A 19,344-nucleotide genomic window follows, 5' to 3' on the forward strand; every position below is an offset into this window, starting at 1 on the left:
ACATGTTCTGTTGAATATTTTACAACGATCGAAAACTTTTGTACCTTAATGAATACTGTAACGGAGTTTTCGTTTTCATGGAATAACGATCAATGGATATGGCTACAAATGGATCAGTCGATCCGAAACCAGCTAAAAATGGTTTGACGAATCCTCCCGTCAGTTGTCGCGACAGAATTGAAATCCTGTCACAATAACTACAAGGATAAAAAGTGGGTCGTGCGGGATACGAGTAAACGAGAAGCTCTCGAAGGCTCGAAGCAAAACGAAAAGGCGCCATCGGGAGCAATTTCGGAAAAGGAGTGAGGCCTCGAAGAGGCGGACGATCGGTTCGAGGGCTTCGTTAAGGGGTCCTGCAGCGGAACGGATTCCTCGTCTGGGTTAGAAGTAACCATTCAGAATTTGTCTGATGAGGCAGCTGTGGCTTCCTGGCCCGAGGCACCCGGCGCAGCTGCCCATCCATGGTTCGAGGGTCTCTCGTCAGCTGTGCCTCCGACATACGCGTGCCGCTTTTTCACCTGAGTTTCGCAGGGGCCCAAGTGCTTGTTATAATTTTTAACGGCTCTTCCAAGTGCTTCCGGTAGCGTCGAAGCGGCCTCTGCAACCGTCGGGGCTGGGCAATAAAACACTCGCTCTACTCTACCTACTACACGGGTAACAACAACCCCTGTATAAGGGATAGTTTCACGATCCTCGAATTGCCTTTTCATAAGTTTTTTTAAGCTTCTCTTTACGCCTCGATACTCCGACGAGCGATTCGATCGGGCTTCTCTTACCGTGCCGAGTACTTCGCAATTTCGTAAACTAATTTACTTCGAAGACGGATTAATGATTCTTCGTTTTGTTTGCGATTCTGGGATAGATTCTCTCGATGTGTTTTAATATTGTCAATTAACAAACAAATATTGGCTGTCGATTATAGCGAGAGAAATTTTTGATTCGACAAAAAAAAAAAAAAACAAAAAGTCCTCGGGTTATTATTTAACCTGTGTTTCAGGGTGAAAGCACGTTTATACTTGAATTAATGAAACCTCTCTTTCTCGTAAAATATTTTTAGAACAGTTTATTTATTCAGAACGGTAAAAATCTTTAATTTGTACACGTATGCTAAGGAAAACTAACTTAGGAGCTGGTTGACGTTTCGTGAAAATTTTCAAAATCTTCGTTAAATACGTGATAATCACTGAAACATCGGAAAGTATACAAAATTTCGTGTCACATTTTAAAACGAAACGAAATTTTTTTCTGAAACTCGTGTATATCTGATTCTAAAATACAAAAATCTAGTTTGTAATACAAAAAACTACCCTAATTTTCATTTCTCTCCAGAGACTTTTGACCAGAGCATTCTACGCGGTTATACAGCTTGGAGAAGAAAAAAACCCTAGATATTTCAGGGTGCCGCGGTTCGATTTCCACTAATTATTCGTAACTCCCCGAAGCGTTATCATTGGGGGTCGGATGAAATAGTGGCATACACGCCGCAGTCTAAGTAATCTACGTTTGATCGCAAATTGGAAATATGAGTGGACAAATGCCAGCTCGAGCCGCGGTGTCGAGGCAGGCACAATAACGTAGGATTTATACGAATATCGGGCGTTGATCCCCTGCGGCTGTGCGGCCAGCTGCGATTTCTGTAAACGTTGTTGAATAAAAATGTATCGAGCCCCCGTCGCGTCGACTCCGTTGGGAAAACCCCGCGGTGTACTTTCCACGGATGAAAAACAGAACGCGAAGACAGAACCAAGTTTCCAGCATTATTATGCGGAAAGTTGCGAACATTTTTCGGGAATAATGGAAATTGATTGACAATTACTCAGCCAGGGTGAGCCATGTAAGCATCGCAGCTGGAAGTTCCCATTGAATTTCACCCTTTTGTCCGCTTCGCGCAATTTTCCTTTTCAACGACATGTCCTCAAAATTGCGTCCTGCACTTCGCGCGAAGGATCAACGGCTGTATTCAGGTCTCGTCCGAAGTTTGAAAGACAAATTATTGCGTTGAAACGAGGAATTCGGAACGTTTTTTTAACGAGCAACGAACTAGGAAGAATCGGGAAATTATTCTCTGTTAAAATGCGCGATTTATAATATACAGAAACACACGTGGACTTGGTTCAACGTAACAGCGATAATATACCGGCATTTTTGCTCGATTAAAATTACAATGTAAAGCTCCACGCTTGAGCCCATCAACCCATCATGCTTACGCGTTAAATTCGTTGCGATAAATTGTGGTTATAATATACCGTGCATAAAGCGACGCTTCCGTTGGTGCTTCCTACCTTTTTTTCTTTCCGTTCTTAAGAGCAGAATATATGCATGTAGGCTTCTCTTGCAAACAAGCTAGCGGATTATACTTACTTAGTGAAAACATGGTGTTCTCTAGATTGAGAAAAATTTCATTTGTTACAGTAACTAGAAAAATTGAGTAAAACATGTATCGATAAAAAAACTGTTTAAATATTGTTGGAAATACGAAAAACGAGGTGCGCGTAATCATTTCGCGCTATTGTCGATCCTTTTTTGGTAATTGCAATGCAAGATCAGTTTTTTCGGTTTGCTCTACTTTTTTAATTAAATAAGGCTTTAACATCGATTTATTGTTGCACAAGCATTAAATTTTCGCAACAGTTTCAAGAAAATATAGCAACAGTGATCGTAATGAAAAAGAATAGTAACGGATACTAGACTTTCCGGTAACAGCTAGAAAACTAATTTTCATTTTCTACCTAGAACTAAATTTTTTTGATTGCGGTAAAAAACGAAATTAATTAAGGACCGAGCGGTAACCGGAACTAAAAATTTCTCTCATTGTAAACGCTCGTTTCTCTCTAGCAGACTCCCATTTTTCAGAATAATCAAGACCTATGAGTAACACCGATCGTGGAAATTCGCTTCAGTTCATTGATAAAATTAATCATTGTAATAGTTAAACACAAAATTGTATATAACTGTAAATAACAAATTGACGGAAAAAAACTCCTGAAAAATGTATAGTGTAAGGTTGCTTAACTCAAGTGTCGACGAATTTTATCTCCGAAAATATATTAACCACTAATCCGATGTTCAGTAAAAATTAATCTTTGGTATTACAGAATCAATACACTAAACGAGTTCATTTTGCGGGATGAATAATAAGAAAATATATAAAAACGTGGTTTATTTGCCGAGTATTTTTCAGCGAATCGATTTCCTTCTCCCTGCTGTATATTAACACATTTTTATTCTACTTTTTTGCTTATTCCACGTTATTTCCTTCTTAGCGAACGATATTCCCACAAAACGCAAGATTCTCATTCAAGTTAAAAAAGGAAAAATAATTTAATACTCTTTAATACGGATACGTTCTACCGGACGATTCGAGTCGTCGGAGATAATGAAATTTTCCGTAATTAATTTCGAACCCCTTTCCCCGTACTTGCAGCAGGCACGAAATGATCGCTCTCCGATTGGGGAACATCATTGATCGACGGTTCGATCGCTCGATCAGCGTGACCCAATAAACCGGGCGACTCGGATACGCCAGGGGCGTACGAAATTAAGAGGGGCGTCTCCCCGCGAAGGGGGTGAAGGGTGTCGGCCGGTCTTCGGGGCCCCGAGTAAATAACAAAGGCGACTAGCAGCCGACCACGTGTCCGCCATGGGAATATAATCCGGAGCCGCGGCCGCCACGTGCCGGCCACAAACCGGGTGTCCCAATAAAAGAAGAGCGGGGCCTCCTTTGTCTGAATATATCTGTTTCGTTTATCGACTTGCAGGGGATGCAGGGAGCTGGAGCGAATAAATTTTGCTTAGAAAAACTCTCCCCTTTCATCCTCCCCTTCACTCCCCGTGCAAAAAGTAAATGCTGCTTTTTTATTTTCACGTGCAGAGGGAGGCTCGAATGATGGCGCACGTGGCTTGCAGCGCGCGTGCCATTTGTATAATGCATTACGACCCAACTCAAGCAGCAGTGAACTTTCCGCCATGTTATCGCTTCGCTGCAGTTTTGCAATAATAGCTTCTTTTTTTTTTATGTACTTTTTTTCACGTTATTTTCTCCATTTTTCAACCTCTTTGATTCAAGTCTGGTTTCTACACGTGAGAAACATCGCTCCTGGACGGATCTTGTTTTTTCTTTTTTTATTTACACATTTTTATGGTGGAAATTTGTACGCTTATTTCTAGAATTATTAATTTTGTCACACCTTGATCATTTGTTCCGGTAATTTAAACGATCTAGACCTTCTGTAATTCTCTGCGAAATAAACAATGCGTTTGTATCCTTACAGGAGTTTTGAATTTCTTTTGGACCTTGTTAAACTCTTTCTGATCTGGATCAAAGTTGTTTCTCTTTCCCTGTTTTCTTTTTTTTTTTTCTTTTCGCTCTTGCGAAATTCACGCAATTTCCTCTTAAATTTCATTTAACAAAAAAAAAAAAAAAAAACAACAATTTCTTCCCATTTGCAGCAAAATTCAAAGCTCAATCCTTCCGTTTAATGATAAATGATGATCTAAAAGAATACCTCCAGTGGCTTTAAGGAATTCCCCTGAGAAAAACCCGACCGTCGACAAATCATCTCTTTTAAGCTATATTTGCCCCATGCCGTAAAGAAACAGGCATGAAAAGTGCTGCTCGACAGGGAATATAAATTGGAACGGAACGTATTACACAAAAACATGGTAGAGTGAATAAAGTACCGAAGACATGCTGAAGCATAAAATTCCTGTACAACGAAGACGAGACAGAGGTAAATTAAAAGTGGCAATATTCTTCTGTTTAATCTTACAGGCGTCAGGGCTGGCAAGAAAATAAATAAAATAAAATAATAATATTTGAAAGTGGTGAAAAACAATGGGAAAAAAATTCGGGCTCATCATGGGCGCGGTCTTGCAATGTTTGGAAAAGAAAATACAGTTCTTGAGAATTTTAAAAAAGGTCCGTTTCAAAATCACTCTTAATATTTGTAAACAATTAACCAGTTGAATGAGAAATCTAAAAAAATTCAGGCTACTGTTTCAGAGTTGTGACAATTGCAGAGAATTTTTTTAACTAAATGAAAAATGGTGAGGGTTAGACGTTGGTTTGGTTCGAATGGAATTCCCCGTATATATGCATATATTATATGTATCTATCCGCGCCAGCTGTTGTGCAAACTAAACTTGATTTGAACGGATCAAATACTCGTCGGTTAAACCCCCTCGGAAATGGGGTTGGCTGCACTCCACGGGACAAGAGCGACCATTTCTGCAGGTTTCGGTGCCAACGCGAAGCTTCAGCCCCCGAACAATCATGCGATCGTCGCATTATAACCGAAAAATATGCGTCCATGTGGCGCGCATGTGTGCAAGCCGCATAATGCACCGCCTAGAAACTTCGTTAACTATGTTTCTAGACTCCTGGTACCTCGCCAAGTAAACCCTAACCAGAGGCATTCGCCGATCGAAATCGGTGACACACAAGTTGTTGGAAGTAAAGGTTACGTGTGTCGATCCGTCTCTCCGAGCATCATATTTCATTTTACATCGCGGTACATCGACGTGCGAAAAAAAGGAGGAGGAGAATTTTTTATTTCAGTAGTAATCAAAAAATTTCATCAGATCAATATTTGGATCAATTATTGTCTTACTTGATTGATCAGGTTCGAAGGTCGTTTAAATTTTTACGAACTAAAATTACGTATACGTGCAGTTACAGGATTTTTTACTCTTGAAACAGCTGCTAAGAAACAACGTATCGATAAGTTTTATAGTTAATGATGAAAAACTCACCAGAGATTTTTGTCAGATTGTTCCCAGTCACATTGCAGTTTCAGATTTGATAACACTTTCGTAAACTTTCTTCTCCTGCAGATTTTCTCAATTGTTTCTTCGAGGCACGAATATCACGCGGAGGAATAAAAAGAATAGCCGATAATTAGTTCGAGTTATTCGGTAGCTGATAAATGAAACACAGTTTCGTAAGTTGAATTGTTACTAATTTAAGTCGAACAGTCCGTACGTATAATGTATAACAATACATCGGTATGATGAAACGATAATGAAGGAAGTTGCGAATGCCAGAGGGACCTTAAGCTTACGGCTCAAGTGTTACGTAGGAGAACCAAGGAGCTCGAGAGTTATAAGGTGACGCCTCAAGCCCGGCGAACTTGGCGTAGAGTTTCTGGGATTAAATTGCTGTCGAGCAGAGCTCAGCTTTCTTCTAATTGAATGCCGGAAGTAACTATAAGGTGTTTGGGATCAACGGTCGGATTCTCCTGTTAAGGGCTGTAGCGATGGGGTTAAGGGGGAAGTGCGGCAAATGGGAAACTTGATAGCCTCGTTTCACCGAATGTCAAATCTTCCCGCTAATCACCTGCTCGTCTTCTCGCGCGAAACAAATTCCGCGGCTGTTGCGAATCTGTTGGATCCGAGGGGCGAAAATCACACCGAAAAATTTTTCGTCCGGAATTGGACATGTCCGAGTAAATTACGGCCAAACGTTGGGACGAAACAAGTCAGGAATTACATATTGACCGGAAAAAAAAAAGAAAAAATTCCAACTTTGCTGGGTACGCACATTATCGCTGAAATAAATCATGGAACGGTTAAATAAATCCAGGGTAGAAAGTATTATACATATTTGTACGTTAGGAACAAAGTTATGATTGATAAATGGGGAAAACTCAGATTTAGATTGCGATTTATTTTTGTTAAAAATTTCATTTTTATGAATCGTGAGTTTGATACTTCAACTTTGGGAACGAATGAATTCAGGCATTCAGAAATTCGGCTCAGTTTAACAATCGCATCAAAGATTAATCAGCGATTCGTTGATGATTAATTTTGAAAGAAAATTAATGTCAAAATTACGGAAAACTTTACATGAAAAATTGTTTTTCGCAAGACAATTTGCATATAATTTGTGTGAAGGATTAACGAGATTTATCCGCTTTTCTTAGATTTCTAAGCTTGACAAATTCAAATAAATCCTACTCTAAACTTCAGATATTATACGAAAACCATGATCCAGAAATATGAAATTAAAAAATTAACAGACACTTTAAATAAAATTTGAAAATGAATTCGATACTGAACGACGAGTGAGCCGAAAACACCGCACGTCGTAAACCAAAGCGTGGTGAATTTACAGTCTTTGATTTTTCCGAGGCAAAAGCAAAGGGCCGAATTAATTTCTGTTTCCAAAAATCTCCCCAACAGATTCCCGTCGTTTCGTTGTTGCTTTTTCCATCAAATCGCGATTAACGGCAAAACTGCCGATCCACACGAGCAAGAATGTATCGCTCGAAACGATCAGTGACGCAAGGAGTGAAACCTGGAAGGAGGAATATTATCCTCCCGGTGTGTTACGTCCGAATTAAGACCGCATAATAGCCGGATGTGGTTTGTGCGTTGTTATAATTATCACGCGAGATGTTACAATGTGCTGCTGATTTTACTGTCGGATAAAATAAGTATACATACCTACATAGAATATACTCGTATATCATATATATATATGTATACATACAACACTATCGGCCAAAAGTTTGGGTACACAAGTCGAAATTTCTTGCCGCATTAAAAGTTAGATAGCGGACTCAAAAATAAAGATAATCAAACGTTTCAAGCGGCGTTTTAAGGAAGAAAAATTTACCTTCATGTTGCTTTTTTAGAAAAATCTCTAGGATTTTTTTTAGAACGAACCTAAATCGAACGAAAGCTTCTAAAAAACGGAAATGCGAGTTTTGAAGTGCTTTTCGAGTTTACCGTAGAAAAAACTGACGAAATGTATACGTATATATATTTACATATGTATTGTACACGAGGTAAAAACTTTTCCAGGCAGCCCGTAAACACGAAATTCATGCTCGAGTAATATTACGGTCGCCGCTTGTAGACCGTAGAAGTGTGCAAATGTTGCGTAAGCGCGGATAAAATAATAACAAATACAAGCATCCATGCGAATCGAGTTCAGATATATATATATAATCTATTTAAGCAGCTTGCATACGTGCGAAATAGGTTATTTAACTAGTTTTTATAGACGCTTGACAGGTAATCCGCGAAACTTGATACGTATTGGCAAATGTTAAATAAAATAATTGTCAGTAGGAGACACTGATCGGTCCGTCATCCTGATAAACTAATGCCAAATTCTCAAGATCAAATGCCTAATGTTTATTACACGTGATGGTGAGATTAGGTTATTGGTGGTGTTTCAGATTTGTTTTGAATTTATTTTAATTACATTACATTAATATGTAGAATAAAAAAATTCACCGAGTAACTCAAAGGTCAATAATTATTTTGCTTATTGAAATGTTTTTTTTACGTAATCGTTACCTAACTTTTTGGAAGCAGTTTTATTATTTTTTTCGACACATGCTCTTTCTTCGTTTGAACTACCGAATGAATAACTTTATTTATTCGTAAATAATTGAAACACAACAAAGTATTCAAAATTCGCAAATGTTTATAACCTGGTCTCAAACCTCGAACAGACGTGTTATTTTTTTGTACATCGGGATTAACGAAGTATTCTGAGTATTTAAATTGGCTCGAAGTAACACAATTTCTCCTGAAAGTAAAAAATAAAAATGAATTCTCGGAACTGTTATAAATTACGTATGATAATTATTCCAATCCATAATCCGTGGCCATTATTCAAAATCCGACGCATCAAGTTTCGCGACGAAATGGAATTCGGGCTGATGTTTGTAAACCGAGATGGTTAATTATTCAATAATTTCAATCAACATTGCAAACTCTGCTGTCTGTTTCAGCGAAAGGCGTTATAGCTGCTGCTATTCATCATCCATTTTCGACATTTCGCTGTCGTGTCAATCGTGAGTCATGAATAGACAGAGCCGGCCGTTGCCTGAGGGATTTCACAAGTGGTCCGGAAGCTGATTTAACGAAACAAATACCGGGTGTTGGAGAATCCTAGGCGTGAGTGAAACATTTCGGCAGCTCAGAGATCCGCAAATTAATTTACCAATAAACTTTTCCCGCTAAAGTGAACACGGAATTTTTCCGAAGGGAAACGAGTGCTGAATTTTTTACACCAGGAATCAAAAACTCTTGAGATAATAAAAAGATAGAAAAACAATTTTCTCGGTTTATTTAGCGTGATAATTTCCAACACGTGTTTCTGCAGCGTTAGTGAAGGAAAATTATCCACAATTGAATCATGATCGGTAATTCGGTTCTACGTTACAAATGCTTGCGTTTTACACCTAATTCTGCCGTAGTCACTTCCTTCTTCTCGGTAAATAAATATTCATTAGGACCGGCGATGGGTTGGGTAAAACGAATTACGCACCTCGTCGAGTACCGCAATTCATCTCTCTTACAAGCCGGAATCGCATGATGTGGTTGAAAAAATTTCAAATTCACAAAGACCCGGTGTTACCTTTTATATTCGATTAGTTAAATTCTTCGCGACACTTATATTACAACTTGTTTAACTGAAATCGAATTTGAACTGCGCGGCATATAATCGATTCGTGAAAATAATCAGGAAAAATATTGCGTATTAGTCGAAAATCTATTAGCAGCATGACTAAACGAGAACGTTACATTTCCAAATTTCGATTAACGGAATATAACTGGCATTTCGCGTTTCGTAATACCCGAGTTAAAGCAAACCGCAATTCGAATTCCGCGCGCTTTTGGCCACGGGTATATAGACGATTCTGCGCTATCTCAAATCTCCGGGGAACTTAGCCAGCGACCCAGGGGGCCTCGTTAATTCCCGAGATTTATTCGAGCGGTTTCCGTGGCGGTTGACGTATTTGTGTTGCGACTGTTTGAAGGAGAGTTGAGGTTTAGAAATATCTTTAAACATGTGTGTTTAATACGTTACACCCGGAAGAAAACGAGTTATTTGAATACGAAACTGCCCAAGAATTTCTTTGCGTCAAAGAAATGTTGATTCTTCGTAAGTAAAAAGTGTTCAAAGAAATAGGAAAAACTTATTTATAATTTATTTAAATTTGTTTAAAAGAAAAATGTACTGCAACACATCTAATTGGTCACACGATGAATGTGATCTATACATTGTTCTGTTTCACTGATCCTTGTAACGATCGGTAAAGCAGGGATTAAATTTATCGATGTAATTTCATTGCCAGTTCACCGATTTATGCTATCCAAAACTGCAGCTCGGAACCGTAAATAAATTCATAGTTTTCTTAAAGTTTCCGTGTCCTTTGAGAGTTTTTTTCATATCTATGGGTGAATTTGTATCGTTTATATTTACACGTAAAATTTTCGATTAAATGGAGACTTTAAAAATAAATATGGCGCCACTTGTGGCGTTTCAGGGGAGTTTAGAACGGATGAACTGTTACAATAGCTTTAACTAAATAATTCACGTGCGACGATGAATTCTCTATTAATTGATATTAGTTATAAACCACTCGCTCGCTAAAGCTCGCTCGGGGTCGGATTTAAGCGGTGTAAGCGGTTTTTGTGCTCGTGCGCTCGCTTACTCGTCGTCAGTGTTTTACCAAATTACATAGTTGTAGAGGAGACTGGGACACGATGACTCGACAAAAAATTCTGTTATTTGCCTCAAAGTATACAGAATGAACACTGTCTTTGTCCACGTGATTTTTTCTGTATAATGCTACAACTCACGTTTACACATAAAATTTGTCAAAAAATGCCACAAAACAATCAGCTAAGTGCTGACAGATTTGAAACAATACGCACAGCAATTTTAGCTCTAATTCAACGACGTTATTGTCATGTATTCCTGTGTATACAATGCCAACCACTCACCAATTGCAATTTGTTGATCCTGGTCGTTCGGTTTTTTTCCCATTTAAAATGTTATCTGAAGCATGCATATTGGGTTGGTAGTACGAAACATGACGTTTTCAATAATCAAACTTGTAAACTTGAAAATTAGTCCGAAAGGTCAAAACTCACCAGGTCAAGGACCTGGACAGCCAGAACCACGGAGCGCTGGTCCTGGAAGTTGAGTTTCACCAGGAAGTGGACCTGGAACGCAGAAACTACGCAGCGCTGGGTCAAAAGTCGCCAGGTAAAGGACCTGGACAGCCAGAACTACGGAAAATTAATCGTGAAGGTCAAAAGTCACTAGGTCAAGGACCTGGACAGCTAGAACTACGGAGCGCTTGTCCTGGAAGTCAAGTTTCATAAGGTAGCGTACCTGGAGCGCAGAAAATATGGAGCGCTTGACCTGAAAGTCGAGTTCCACCAGGTAGCAGATTTGGAGCGCAGAAACTACGGAGCGCTTGTCCTGGAAGTCGAGTTGCACCAGAAAGCGGACCCGGAGTGCAGGATCCAGGAGGTTGAGAACCCGGTACTCGAAATTTGCGGAGCGCGATTTTCATACGTCCGCTCTACTGCGCGGTTGTTTCGAGACTGAGGAATTCGGTTGGCTGATTTTCGTCGTCGACGATTACTATAGATCAATGACGTCAAGAAAAAAAAAATTTTGGCTGACGTCACTTTCTGAACATCCAAACTTTGGTTTCGAACTTTAATACTATGTATGATGTATGATGTATGATGTATGATGTATGATGTATGATGTATGATTTACACCGGTCAATTGTTGAATGAGAGCGGATCAACTGTACATCACTGTTTCTCGGAATAACTAATGTATTACGTATAATAATTAATGTATTCATTTCCAGAAGGCATATAAAGAGACTTGCAAGTATTTGTCATACGTGACTGATTATGAACAACGTGGAATCGAAGTTGACGAACCTCTTTCATTAATGCATGACTCACAAGCTGCTGACTTCCATTTATTCAATTCTTTGCAAGCAGGCAAAAAAATTTTCCGTTCAAGTTATTTTTTCCTCAATTCGACGTCAATACTGATCTAAAAATCGTTGGTAAATGCACATCTGAGTACATTGTCTAAAATTCCCAACTACATTTAAGAACAATGAGAGACGAAGTATCGGGAATATCGATAACTCCGCGTTCTGTATTACCGATGATCACCGAAACGGGTAGAACAGGATACCGAAAAAGAAAATGTCGATAAATTTATACGTGGGACGGCTCTGTTTTATCACGTCGAAATTGAAAGGTTCACATACATCCCGGGGGTTATTTCGTCCGGCTACCCTTTTCTCTACTCCTTTCTTCCTCCCTTTCTTTACCATTTTTCGTACTTTTTATCCCCTTTGTTTGTGTCTATCCTGTAGCACCACTCAACATCACCTCCGTCTCCTCAATCCTACGCCGCCGCGTTTCGCAGTGACTATCAATTTGATCAATCAACCCTCAAATTGAATAACCCCGAGGCATGCCAGCCCGGCTCCTTATCGACGGATGCATATACTTCGTTCTCGCGACGTGGCTCGGCTTTTCTAGCGAACCCCTGACAATTCCTTTGATAGACGAGGGCGTGGAAGCCCGTTTTATCCACCACGTCTACGCGTGTGCAGCCGGATAGCACAGGTGTCGGCTCACCTTTACGACCCCCGAAAATATCCCGCACTCTGAGCCGTGTGTTGCGTGCCGATGAATTTTTAACGAATACGAAAAATCCAGCCGCCATTTCCTTTTTCCCCGGCAACGGGGGAAAGAGAAAAAAAAAGGAAAAAAAAAATTCACCACAATCATCCGAGAATGGGGGGTGAAAATCCATTATCTACGTAGCAAAATGCGTGGAAATCTTTTCTGCGTTTCGGTCGTCGAGTCTAGCATTTGGAGAAAATTACACGGTGAAAACGGGTCGGCCTGGCTTAGGCAAAAGAAATTGTCAATTTATCAAAGGTGTTCTATACCTTTTTTGCACCAATTTGGAAGCCCAAAATTTAAATCAAATCTTATAGTCTCCCGAATGGAAAATGTTCAACAAACTGAAATACGCTGATTGTCACTATAAAATCAAATCACCCATCTTTCAACTTATAACTCTTTTCGTCACACGTCACAATTTTGGTTCCGTTTAATCACGTGATCGAGGTAAATTCGCCATTAGTGCCGAAGCTGTATAACATTTCGTCGTCTAAATTGCACGTACATTGTACGTACAGATACATCCTTGCGCTTAGCTCTACTATTACCTCACTTTTGGAAGTTGTAAGTACAGGCGGTCAGAATCGCCTGAAATTTGGCAGCTATGTAACAGAGACGTCCCTGGGATACATGTAATTATTTATCAGTTCGCGTCTCTATTTTCCTGCACAAAAACGGCGATTCATTTTACAAATTCCACGATACAATCACCAACAATAGATTACGTTCAGAGGGTTTTCGGAGTAAACCCAAGAGTTGCTGAAACATTTTTGCGCCTGATTTCTTTTCCTTGCATCTGAGAGGCGAGAGGCGGAAAATGGCCGCCGAGGCGAACGCCATTTAATATGGCCACCGCGATGCTAAGTGCTTTCCAGTAATTGGGTATTTGGGAAACACACCGGCGGAGGATTTTGCGTCAACCGTCGTGTTTGCGGCCCCACCGAGCCGAGATTCTATCTTCAGTTTCTAATACCTAGACCGTAACCAAATGTTTCACCCACCGACCGAAATCCCTCGATCCTGAAACACTCGCTCAAGCCTGTTGCGTCCCACTGCCGCAGGGATTTCCTTCGAGTGATTCACGCTGCGCTTGATTTCTCATCGTTTCCGTCGAATTTAGTCCCTTAAGAGGGTTTATTTATACACGAGTGAATATCGGAATTTATACCTCGACAACGAATAGTTCGATTTCATTGGGATTTACTTTATTCAAACGTTTCTAGATCCAGCTTCAGTTTGGTTTTTTCATGCTTTTATTTTTCTTCTTTTTTTTTTAATGATCAGAATCAATATATATAAAGCATTGTTATTGACAATAACGTCAATCGTTTCGCTCCGTGACAAGTTTTGCAATGCCCATGATATCTCAAAACGACGCAATTGATTTATTTAAAATTTGGAGACTGTGTTCTTCAATAGTTTATTCTCTTTGTCACGATGTCACTTTTTTTTTTAAATTAGTGTATATAATTTTTTTTTCGGAAAATATGATGAAGTCGTAAAATATTTATCAAACTTTGAATTTCAACTTCAAATGGTCAATATTTTGTTAGAGAAAAAGAGCGTTTGAAAAGTTTTGCGAAAACTTGGGAGAAATTCTGTGAAATTTGACTAGCTGGACGCGATACATGTGAATGACGAGCTTTTTGCATTTAACGAATGTAAGTCGATATTATTTTTAAAATTCAGATCTTTACGATTTTCAGTATTTGAGAAAGAACAACGAGAATTTCCAAAATCATTCCACCGTTCGGATACATATACAACTTTAGGTAGTTTGGGGAACCTTATCGATCCTCAATCACTTAATTTTGAAAACATAGAAAGCTCGTTCGTTCACGGTAAAAAATGTGCAAGAGAGACGAATATTTGAAAATTAAGAAATACGCTTTTTCATCTAACTAGATTTCTTCCACAATTTCGCACTCGCTGCGATTGTTTCCTTTCAAGAAAGAATTCCAGAATCCCTAGAAGAAAGGTATCGGGCAAGAGAACAGCAGAAAAGCACCCCTACAATTCATTCGATTTGATCGAGGCTGCAGGCACTATCTGAAAGGGACTTGGATAGCTACCGTAGACTGTCTATAAATCCTTATGGCTCGCGTGGCACATAAAAATCCAGGAATTGGTATCCAGGCCTCCTTTAGGAGCAATGCGTAACTGTCGCGCAAATGATATCATCATCAGACAACATCATCCGACGCGGATGAACCATGACGAGGATATTACGTAAAGTAGGAAACAGCTCCGACAAGTAGAAGCCCGTTCATCATGATTTTCGTAGACTTTCATTTCCATTAATTCTACAGATTGGCTGCTCGAAGTTCGCGAGTCCCGTTTTATCTCAGATCCATTGCCATTTCGTATTTCGCCGAGGATTCCCAACGGAACTCGACGTGACGTTCAATCTGATGTCAAACCGATTTCGTCTCGACTTCAAACGGCTAAATACCTGCTTGATTTCTCTGAGAGAATATACAGCCGGCAGCAAAATACTTTCTTTGCTAAGTTTTCGAAATAGCCTGTCTCGACTCCGGAGTTTCCATTAAAATTATTGAAACATTTAGAGAAATATTTACAGAATTTCTAAAACGAGTTTCGTACACAATTTTCAACTCGATTATATAATTACTTCATCTGCATCGGCACAGTTATTCCAGACCGTTTTTCTTCAACTTTGCTGAAGTCGTCTGGAAACTTTCCAAGTATCCTTAAGAGTTTTCAATTTTTTATAAAATTCTCGAACTTTATGAAAACAACGAGGTAAAAAATGTTCAATTAATTATTATCACACACCTTATAAAAGCATCTCTTTGATCACGTTTCTTCGTGTTACTGGGAAATTCTTGAAATTCTGGGCATAATTGATCTTAATGATCTTGGTCTCAATCGAAGCGGGATCTGAATCTTACAATTCCTCAAATTTTTTGCAAAATCGATGGAATTATGTATATATCAGGGTGGTCTTTAACAGGGCTGCATTTGAGTTTTTGTGCTCCCAGGGACTTGAACGTCTTGAAATTGAGGAAAAAAATTCCCTACAAATTTGAACTCTGTAGAGAATTGAACACTCTATAAAAAAGCTCTGATGCATACAAATCGTAAGAAAAGCGTTCATTTGTTAATTAACGTTTAAAGTTTCATTTATGTAAAATTATCATTCTGTCAAGTATAGTTACGAAATAAACAACTGTATCATAAAATATATTACATTGTATTGTCCAAATTTTCTGGATATAAAAAAAAATCAATTGGAAAGCGTTAAGCGCCTGGGGCATGAAAATTCAATAACAACCCTAGTATGCATACTGTTTTTGAGTTACTTGCCAAAATATAAGTTTGTTTCAACTAACGATACTTAGAAAACTGGTGGACGAATTCAGATAAAATTTGATTGAAACTAATGAGATTTCCTGGCCAAGCGATCTCTGAGTTATCTGTAAACATGTAACGAGAATAGCGAAAAATCTTAAGTCGGATCATTTCAGGTCAGAAAAGTTTCCCTTCCTGTTTATGTAGGAGAATATTCAGAATTTTATTCATATCTCCTTAGACGCACCATTCTTCTAAAAATTCCAGAGCTCCTGTAAACAAAGAACAAACTTAATTCATATTCAAGTAGCTTTTTCATCAACTTTCGGATTGATTTTCGATCTAGACCTATTCGAAAAAAAGATTCCCTTCCAAGAAAATGTACATTCATTTTCACCAATTTCCTTCACCGTATTCGTGTTCAATGTCATAGACATCTGAAGAAATGATACAGTAACCGGATGAATATATTTGTACCTATATTCACTGAGACTGGATACAGATTGACGACGACCAAGCACAAAGAAAATCCTACAATTCCAAGCAAACAAAATTTTGAAATACCTCAGTAAAAAAATTTTAAATATCATTTATTCTCCTACAAAATTTCAGTTTGAAACTTTATACCATTAAAACTGCGACACTGAAACTTTCTTACCACGAAACTTTGTCGTTAGAAAATTTATAATTTCGGGGATTAGGACCTTCGGAAATCTTCCAATCTTCCTCCCCTCGACTTGACTCCTTTGTCCGGAGGATGAAGCAGCAGCAGCAGCAGCATCAGGATCAGCTCCCGCCTGAAGTTCGACCGAGTCGACCACGAAAATCGGCGCGAGCCACGTCGGGGGTTTGAGGGTTTCACGGTGAGGGGTGGGGGGGGGGGGGGGAGGCTTCAGAGGCGGGGGTCGGGGGGTGGAATCGAGCTCGCCTCGCGCATACCCCGCCGATCGATAAAGCCGAAGCGAGGTGGAAAGGCGGGGAGGGGCGGAAGCGTCATGGGGGAGGCCGACGCGTAATACATGGGGTTACTGCCGTTCCATGGGGGAACGCGCCGTCGAGGGCCGGCGAACCGGGGAGACCGTGTTCAGACATCCCCCTCCCCCTCCTCCCACTCACCCTGCCGTCCCTACGCCAAGCTTGAACGTGAGTCCGCGCATACGAAGAGTTTGCGTGTCGTTAGGGGAGGTGGTGGCGGAGGCGGGGGTGGGGGTGGGGGTGGGACCCCCACCGCACCTGCCATCTCTCTTTGTTTCAGCTTGCCAAACGTCTTTTCCGATGCGGGGATGGGGGCGGCGGCGGCGGAGGGGGGGGGGGGGGGGGCAGGGGGGAGGAAGGGGAGGGATTCTTTGTGCGGAGGTGTGCGCTTATGCCGATTCTCGAAGGACGGTAGGGTGGCGAAGGTGGAAGATGGGAATTTGTGAAATTGATTGAATAAAGAAATGGCTAAGAACGCTTTTCAGAACGGATCATAATAAGAAGGATTGATACTAAATCATCTGGCAAATAACCAATTTGCATTCGTTTTACGATCGCTCTGTATTATACGTATAGATATATGTATATATATATATATATCTATGGGTATAATACCTGTATATATATATATATGTTCCCTTTGGAATATCTGCACATTCTTTGTGCTCAACTTCTCGATTATCGGAAACTATTATATCTAGTCACCTATATCTTTTTTTTTCGCTTTAAAACGGTTTTTTTATACGTGCCAACTCGATTACCACTGTTGGCTTTATCTTCATTCCCTCGATTGGAAAATAAAGTTTATTCAAGCTTCTTTTATACTTAATACTCCGTCTTGGATGGATTGAAGTTAATTGAAACGATCGAATTGAATTCAGGGTGTTTCTCGCGTCCTTCGTTTTCTTTTCTACTAGCTTCTATTTGAATATGTAAAAAAATTTAATGCAGTTCACTTTTAATATATTTTGAAATTGTGTTTGGATAATGGTTGAGAAATTTGTTGACCGAAGGTTCTATAGTATGAATTCAAGAATGAGAAGTTGAAATTCTCACGGAGATTTTTAGTCGTATACAGAAAAGTTCTGTGAAGCAAATTCAACATTGATATTCTTGTACAGGCGGGAGATTCTATTAACTAAGTGAGTTTGCGAGCGAGATTCACAAACACCTTTCAGCCGTGATCGAAGCAAAATACGAAAGCTTTCCTCTTCCTCTCTAGCTAGCTTGATATTAAGTCTGGTGAATAATAAATAACAAGTAGGTAGCTATCATCTGCCAAGGATATCAGAGAAAGAGAGAAATATTTTTCCCTATTCCGGACTTCGTATTTATTCATAAGAGGAATTGATCGCATCTGAGAATGAAATCCTCTGCTGCTTCGCTTCAATTTTCTTTCAATATTATATATATATATACATTTCATAATTGTTGACGTAGGTTTGGAATTAGCATAAAGTATCCAACGAATTCATGACTACTTTGTACCATAGCTTTGAAAATATGCTGTAATATCGCTTTCGAAAATTTTAAATCCGTAAACTGAAGTAATTTAGCATTTATTCTTAGAGTGTAACGATAAAACGTCTGTTTGACGACGTAGTTGCACAAAAGCTCGAATAAAAATTGTATAAAAATTTCTGTTCAGTTAGTGAGAGCCATATTCTTGAATAAAATTTTTTCCAAAGGAGCGCATTTGTCATTCACTTTTTTTGGTTGCCTGGCGTGCTAAGATACTTGTTGATTTATTATTCCCCGGGTTTAATGTCAGAAATATGTAAAGCCTTTTCGTATTACCAACATTCTCAAATGGGAAGCGTGGGCGAAAAAAATCTGTCTATCTACTCGTTGTCGTCGTGACCAAAATTTTCGCAGCCCGGCGGCTCTGAAAGGAGTTTCCATTTCCACGTAACAATCAGCAGGCTTAACGGACAATCCGACACATATGGATTAACGATATAAAAACTTTGTTGAACCTGCTGCCGTTCGATGTGAATAGTATCGATCTACAAAGGCTTGCTAGGTATCCTATTCGTAGAAAGATAACCTAGTCTATTATTCTGCAAGAATAGGGTTAGATTTTAAAAGCCATATGAATCGTGTTCCTTGTTCCCGGACATACCTACGACAGCTCGTAAAATATGAAATGTGATCGCAGTAAAAAAAAAACAGAAATTGTTTCATTATTTGTACCTAAAATAAAAGCCTTCAATTTTGATTAGTAGATTTCAAGTCCACATGAAACGTAAGACTCATGTAGAAACCTGGAAGGCGAAAATTTTTTGACATTGTTTATACAGACCGTGACAATTGTCATTTTATACGATTTATATTTTATGTAAGTATATTCAAATTCTACTAAATTAGTATACCTTTTTTCAGGTATAATTCAAGAATATTCAGAAATATTTTAGTACAGTTTCACAAAATTGTATAAAATTAACGATGGTTCAGAAATTCAACAAAGTTCTCTGGGAACCTTTTTGACTTCATTCCAATTTTGATGGAAACTTTGCAGAAGAATCTAGCCAGAAATATGTAGATTATCACGAATTAGAAAAGAAGTACAAATTTTGAAAA

At 39.2% G+C, this 19,344-nt stretch overlaps 1 protein-coding gene across 3 annotated transcripts in view; it reads right to left on the reverse strand.

Moving 5' to 3' along the window:
* Positions 1–11,345, reverse strand: part of LOC124221597 (uncharacterized) — a 33,748-nt gene extending 22,403 nt beyond the window's left edge. For 2 of the 3 annotated variants that reach the window (XR_011177465.1, XM_069137184.1), the window contains exons 1-3: positions 11,141–11,345; positions 10,897–11,034; positions 10,747–10,801 (exon numbers count right to left, since the gene is read on the reverse strand). Coding sequence is in view for 2 of the 3 variants with exons in the window: in XM_069137184.1 (XP_068993285.1) it covers positions 10,747–10,789 (43 nt within the window). In the remaining variant the exon portion in view is untranslated. The remainder of the gene's footprint in view (positions 1–10,746; positions 10,802–10,896; positions 11,035–11,140) is intronic. The other variant, XM_046631778.2, reaches the window with a different exon arrangement.
* Positions 11,346–19,344: the final 7,999 nt, after the last annotated feature.

Source organism: Neodiprion pinetum, chromosome 6 (genome assembly GCF_021155775.2).
Source record: "Neodiprion pinetum isolate iyNeoPine1 chromosome 6, iyNeoPine1.2, whole genome shotgun sequence".
Taxonomy (NCBI): Eukaryota; Metazoa; Arthropoda; class Insecta; order Hymenoptera; family Diprionidae; genus Neodiprion; species Neodiprion pinetum.